Source organism: Selaginella moellendorffii, unplaced genomic scaffold (assembly GCF_000143415.4).
Source record: "Selaginella moellendorffii unplaced genomic scaffold, v1.0 SELMOscaffold_2, whole genome shotgun sequence".
Classification (NCBI taxonomy): Eukaryota; Viridiplantae; Streptophyta; class Lycopodiopsida; order Selaginellales; family Selaginellaceae; genus Selaginella; species Selaginella moellendorffii.
Window position 1 is genome coordinate 1,697,729 of NW_003314263.1, and position 7,116 is coordinate 1,704,844.

The following is a 7,116-nucleotide window of genomic DNA, read 5'->3' on the forward strand; positions in this document are numbered from 1 at the left end:
CTGAAATCTCTAAATGGTTTATTCATGCTTGACATGCAACTGGACTGCAATCTAGTTTTACATACAAAGAGTGTAATTGTTTGGAGTACTCACACAAATAACAAAGGCAATGGATGTTTTCTAAGGTTGCAAAAAGATAGTAATCCCAGTAAATGCTGTACGAACTAAACGACCGTGTACTTTTCATCATAGATTACCATGTTGATAACTCTGGACATGTTATAGTATACAACACTGTAGAGCAAACTTGTATATGGCAATCACCAAGATGAGAATTTAAAATCTAGCATTCACTCTACACAAATATGAGACAGAAGACATAAGTTGATGCTCCAGAAGCTCTTGCGATGGCGCTTGGACCAGCCATGTTTCCAAGCCGATTATTGCCATGAGTTTTACAAGCCCCAAGCAGCGTCATGTAGGCAATGGAGCCCGGCTCGATTGACATGCTATCGATCACCTCTTGGACCTCATCAAGCCGGCCAGTTCGCCCAAGCAAATCGATCACACACATGAAATGCTCCAAGTTTGGAGCTATGTGATGATCGAGCACAACAGACTGAAACTATGCTTACCACTCTCAAAGAGCCCGGCGTGGCTACATGCACAGAGAACACTGACAATCGTAACTTCGTCCGGATCAAGCCCCTCATGCTTCATCCTCCAGAAGAGATCAAAAGTTTCATCAAAATGACCGTTGTTTGCATACGCCGAGATGATTCCATTCCATGAAACCACGTCCTGCCCTGTCGTTGCCTCAAAAGCCAACCTTGCCCCTCCGAGGTATCCACACTAAGCATTTGGTGTTGAGTAGAAAACTAAGCTGAAAGAAGAATCTAAATGCTGAAAAGAATGGAAACAATGAATTTCTCTCTTGAAACTTCCTGAAAATTAGTGGTACCCAATGATGTAAGAAATGTGCTAGTGAAAAAATCAAAGTAGAAAGATCCAAGGACAAGGAGAAATCCTTGTCCAAAAGCCAAATTCATACTTGAGATTGAGAAATTGTGCTTGCATAATGTCTGTCAACCTCAGCTACCTGATTCAATTGTGAACCATGTGACAATGAATGAAAGTGTGATGGTTCAGCTCAGTGCTTGGAAAGTTCTTCAATTCGAACATCAGATCAGAACTGAATATATCTCCCAAGAACAAAAAATTAACACTTTGAATTAAAAATCTTATTTCTTGACTTAACAAAGAGTTTGTCCTTGTTTAGCCATAGGATTACCTCATCATAAATGGGTTAACAATCTAAATTTTTAACTTCCACCCAAAAAAATCCTTGTCCAAACGCCAACTTCATACTCAAGATTGAGAAATTATGCTTGCATAATGTCTGCAGCTACCTGATTCAATTGTGAACCATGTGACAATTCTACCGGCAGTGTGAATGAAAGTGTGATGGTTCAGCGCAGTGCTTGGAAAGTTCTTCAATTTGAACATCTGAATCTATCTCCCAACAACAAAAGCTGATCATAAATATGTTAGCAATCTAAGTTTTTAAACTGACAAAGGACAGCATTCGAGGAAACATCTAGTCTGGTTGTGCATTTAAAATGATATTGCCATTTTTTAAAAACACTACTTTAGAAAGTGAAAATCCTGAGTAATAATTATCTCTTCTTCAGACTTCTTTAATAAGATCTAAAAGAAAACCCATGATTCTATATCTAAAAATGGTTGGTATAGAATTTGGATTTTCGTAAATGACATTTAAAGAGTAACAATGTTAGAAATATTATAGAAATTAAAATAAAAAAACTTGGTTATATTAAATATTCCTCTCAAATGGTATACATTTACCAATTAAAATTTTCTGAAGTAATAATAAAAACTAAAATATACTAAACATTTTAATTTACTTAACTAAACTAAAATATAACAAACTATCTTAAAGGATTTAAATAATAAAAACTATCCTGGTGCTCCAATGCGAAGCAACTTCTCGACCTTAGAGGTAGCCTCCATTTCTTTCCGTGCCCTCTTCTCTTCTAACATCTCCATTAACTTCCCAGATCAAAGCTTCTAAAACGCCCACACCACCAGGATCCCACAAGACACACAGGTATGGAAAGCTTGTAATCCGGTAGCCACTTTCAGCACAAGGATCCCAAAGTTGTAGATGTCCAGTTTGTCACTCACTCTCATCTGCAACCCTTCTAGAGCCATGTATCTGTATTCCTCAGATCATGGTCATGACATTGCTTAGATCTCCTTGCTCCACCATCCTTGACAGTCCAAAGTCTGCTATCTTGACTCCAAAGTCTGCTATCTTGACTCCAAAGTCTGCTATCTTGACACCAAAGTTCTTGTCTAGGAGTATGTTTTACAACTTGATGTCCAAGTGGAGAACTTTAGTGCTGCATTCCTCGTGCTGAAAAACTTCTTCCACTATATACGCCCCAATCCATGTGCACTTGAGTTTTCTTGGCCTCTTCCAACACTTCAAATCATAAAGTAGCACTTTATCACCCACTGTAAACTCTTTCTTGCAAAGATGATGATCACGCTAGGCTTTCCTATGTTTTTGCATCACCTTCATGGCTTGGAATGCTAACAACCTCTTCTCATCCAAGTGATCCAACTGCTATAACATGTTTTTTATTGCTCCATTCCAATCCAAGTCATGCTCAATAGCTAGCCGAAGAGAGGGAATTTCTAGCTTGATTCGAAGAACTGCTTCTTGACCATACACCAACTGGAATGGTGAATATTGCATTGTCACTTTGAAGGCAACTCTATAAGCTCAAACTGCATTTAACAACTGCTTGTCCCAGTCCAATCTACTAGCTGAACATGTCTTAGAAATAATAGTACAAAGAGTACCATTTGTCTACTCCATTTGTCCATTGCAACAAGGATAATACAAGAGTAGATTTCCTGTGCTTCAAACTATAAAGTTTAGTGAGTGTAACTACCTCTATCACTGACTAAATCTAAAGGACAACCAAACTTAGTAATAACTTGCTTGTACAAAAACTCACTAACTTTTCTGCCTATAGCTTCCTTCAACACTTTTACATCAACCCACTTAGTCACATAGTCAATACAAACTACCATGTACTTGCAACGAGTATGCTTATTTGTTAGAAAAGGCTTGACAAAACCAATTCCCCATTTCTTGGATGGCAAACACTAGCAAAGGTGGTTGCAACTGCATCATATCTCTTCTTGATAGTTTCCCAATCCTTTGACATGGATCACAACCTTTCAAATACTTTGAAATATCTTAGTGCATAGTCAGCCACCAATATCCTATCCTCTTTACCAACTCAATCATAGCTTCCTCACTAAATTGTCCCCCAAAAGGTGAGTCATGACATGTAGAAATAACTTGAGGTACCTCATGAGCTAGCACACGCAGCCAGTGTGATCTGCCGCTGCATGAATTTGGCGGCAGTGGGAGAGGCTCGAGAGGCCTAAGCACGCATCAAGAGCTGCGAGGAATGTCGCATGGTCGGGTGTTGTGTCAATCTGCCAGAAAAGCGAGAGTGATTCTTCACAGTGACCAAGCTGGGCATAGGCCACGATGATCGAGCTCCACACTGCTCCATCTGATTGAAGACACGCCTCCCACTGGCGAGGTGGCCTTGCTGGAGAAAACCGGCGATGAGCACGTTGCATGCCGTGACCATGATCTCCGGCGAGATCTCGAGCAAGAACAATGCTTGATCGAAGTGTCTTTGCCGGGCTTGAGCTCTAGCGACGATGCCCACAAGGAAAGATCTCTCCTGGGCATTGTCTTGAAGAGAAGTATCACTTCGTCGAGGCATCCATTGTGAGCATACGTTTCCAGAGCTCTCTCCGCTGCTTCTTCTGCTCGAAGATGAGCTCGGCCCTCTCCACCGCACCGGATCTCCCAAACATCTTGATCAAGGAGCTCGTGATCGCTACGCAAGGATCCGCAGGCTTGGCTCAAGTGGAAGATCCTCTCACGGCACCAAGGCTGCCACAGGCGTCAATGGCAATGATGTACGTAAGCTTGTTCTTGGGAACTTCCATTGAATCGAAAAGGTCCAGAGCTTCTTGCAGATGCCCAAGCTGGGCAAGTGCTGTGATCATCGCATTCCAGAGCGGCGTCTTTGTGGCTTTTTTGATGAAAGATCTCAAGCAACCATGAGCAGTGATGTTTATCGTGAGCTGTCAGACTTTCATACAAATTAATCGATTTCACAAAATGACCCTTTTTGGCAATGTTGAGAGTTGCACGTTCCTGGAATCAAAGAGATCCTTTGCCTCCTGGAGCTGTTCTTGGCGAGATGTGGCATCAGTTATCGTCGTCCAAGAGATCACATCAGCGCAAGGCATTCGGTCGAAGAGCTCTTGTGCTTTGCAAGGATCCCCTGATCGGGCATACGCGGACAGCATCGCATTCCAGCAAATTGCATTCCTGCCAATGATCCGTTTAAAGCACTGCTCCGCGCTCTCGGCCTTGCCAATCTCCATAAACCACAACAATCACTGTCCCCAAGCGATTTGGGTGTGAATTCCAAGCCAGATCTCTATCCAGTTCCTTGGCAATAGCATCAAGCTGATGGAATCCGGCGCCACGCCCTCAAGATCCAAGCCCCGGAAAAATCCCAGCGCCTCTCTGCAATGCCCATTCTGGGCATTCGCCGCGATGATCGTGTTCCAGGACACAAGATCTCTCTCTGGCATGGAATTGAGGATTGTCCAGGACTAAGTGATGTAGTTGAAAGCTGCAAGAGAGAAGTCAATATGCTGAGTTCTTATGTTAGTATTTTTTTTTACATCAAATGGAAAACATGCCATAATCCACACTTGTTAATCCACACTTGTCCTGTTTGTTCTTAACATTTTATTTCCAGCTTTTTATCTAATAATTATGGGAACTGGTTCTGGATAGACCATTTCTCAATATGCATCCTTAGAAAAAAACATAACTACTTCCAGATCTAAGGAAGTTTTCAATTGCCATTAAAAAGTGATTCAATAGAAGAAACTTAAGGACTGTATAAAAGGGATAAAGAACATATAAATTAGGCTAAGTTTTTTTTTTCTTTTCTTTACATTGGGAGGAATAGAAAGAACAATCTCTTACAAAACCACAATCTCTTTCATTATAGAATGTAAGGAGCTGATTCATAGCAGTGCGCGTCATGGTGTCGCATATCAATAATCTGTCCAGCAGCTCGATCATCAGCTCCTTTCGCATCACTTTGCTGGGTCTTTTTTGATATTTAAGGTGAAAATTATGAAATCATAAACAATTTTCTTTTCCTAATATAATTGTTTTCTGCAAATTTTCAGTTGAAGACATGGTGCATTATCTATAGTAAGAGGTTTTAAAAAAAGTGTGGAGAATTATCAATTGAGTGAAATATGGTAATGAATATATGATGAATCATTATATATTTAAACATGTGCAAATTTTTTTTTTTTTTGAGTTGCATATAAAAATATTATGCATACAAACACTTTACAAGCAATTGAAACATAATCACTTTTTGATTACTATATAAGCAATTAAAACATGATTGTGTGTATAATATTTTTGTCATATGATATGCTATATATGCATAGGGTATGTCATATATGCATGGGGTATAACATCTTAAACTACCAATTATTTTTTTTGTTTTATTTTTGTGTTATTAAGTGCAGATTTATGATCCCTTGATTGTGATCATCTCTCTCTTTCTTTGTGTGCATTTCATTGTTTTTCATTCTACGTGACTATACTTCATTTCTCATAACTTGAAGGCACATTTTGATCACAATGCACACTAATGTAAATATAGTGTTTTGATCCGTTTTGCAAGTGCTTCTCATTTAGCACAGTTTATTTATAATATGATACTTTTATCTAAAGATTCACTTGCTAGTTAAAAAAGCACTCCATTTAACACTTTAAAAATAAAAAATAAAGCTTTACATTCACTTTTGTGCTTCAATTAATTGTGCTCACCTCTACACCAATCATTTGCTACCATTTGCTACCAACTTAATAGTGACACTTTATTTTTTGATCCAATGGAATGGATGATGTTGCCACAAACAGCAGAAGAGGATGTGACAAACTCTGCAAAATACTGATATCCTCATTGTAGTGCTTTTTGAACTCCGACTTCCAAGAGTAGAGGGAACCTACGCACCAAAAATACTACTCTGATTTGGAGCTCAATGATCACAATACTTGTCCAGCTTGGGCATTTGCAGGAAACTCTCGGAAGTCATCCATTCCATTGGATCAAAAAATAAAGTGTCACTATTAAGTTGTCGTGTAGACAATGGCAAGGTTCTTGTGCTCTGCCATTTTAAGCTCTTCAGTAAGCTCTACTAGCTTGGAGAAAAGAACAGTCACTTATTTGGACTCTTTGAAATAAGAGGTGAGATTGTAGTTCTAATAAGCTGAGCACCAGGAAGCATTTCTGCATAATTTCCCTTTATAAGGTCTGCAAACATCTACAACAATATTATCTACTGAGGGAAACTAGCAATGCTAGTAACTTACAACCTCAGTAAACATGGTTCATGGCAGGTGGTACCACTTTGCTTCTGTGCATTGGAATCTTAAATATTGTGAAGTTTAATTTAGACTTACCATTTGGGTTAAACTTCTCTAGTTCCTATTGATTTTCTTTTATATTTATTTATCATTCATCAAGTGTAAAGTTTCTTTCATTATAGCAAGTAATTTGTGATGGTAGTTTTGGGGGAGGGGGGGTACACCTCCCAAAAGGAAAGGTGTACCAAAGATGGGCGGCATAGCAAAAAAATGTGCAAAGTGTGTATATGTATATATAAAATATATAAATATATGCTTAAATTGATAATATTTTAAATACAATTTTTTTGGTTTGCTTAAGCAAACCTATAGGGGGACTGGGATGGTAGTGAATATACGTAGAATATGCTTGGATATTCTAGGATATTCTACCATCTAACGGTTGGTATTCATTTAGATTAATCTGGTATTTATAATTTATAAACATGTTTATAATTTATAAACTTTCCTAAACCCTTTCTAGTATATTCTTTTTTATTCTATCATCTAATGGTTGATATGCAATAAGATTAATCTTGTGTTTATAAATTACAAACATGCTTATAATTATAAACTTTATTTGATCAATTAGATTAATAAGTAAT

At 38.4% G+C, this 7,116-nt stretch overlaps 1 protein-coding gene across 1 annotated transcript; it reads right to left on the reverse strand.

Moving 5' to 3' along the window:
* Positions 1–295: 295 nt before the first annotated feature.
* LOC112341037 (pentatricopeptide repeat-containing protein At3g53360, mitochondrial-like) lies at positions 296–2,172 on the reverse strand. The gene is made up of 4 exons (XM_024660405.1): positions 2,044–2,172; positions 992–1,039; positions 576–792; positions 296–534 (listed from the first exon to the last, which is right to left on the reverse strand). Exons 1-4 carry the CDS (start codon positions 2,170–2,172, stop codon positions 296–298), a joined length of 633 nt encoding a protein of 210 aa, XP_024516173.1.
* Between the last annotated feature and the right edge of the window lie 4,944 nt (positions 2,173–7,116).

Coding starts and splice junctions, on each gene's coding strand:
- LOC112341037 (XM_024660405.1), bottom strand. CDS start 2,172: ATGGCTCTAGAAGGGTTGCAGATGAGAGTGAGTGACAAACTGGACATC. Junction 1,040..2,043: donor TGTCTTGTGGGATCCTGGTG/GTGTGGGCGTTT, acceptor CAATTGAATCAG/GTAGCTGAGGTTGACAGACA. Junction 793..991: donor GCACAATTTCTCAATCTCAA/GTATGAATTTGG, acceptor CCAAATGCTTAG/TGTGGATACCTCGGAGGGGC.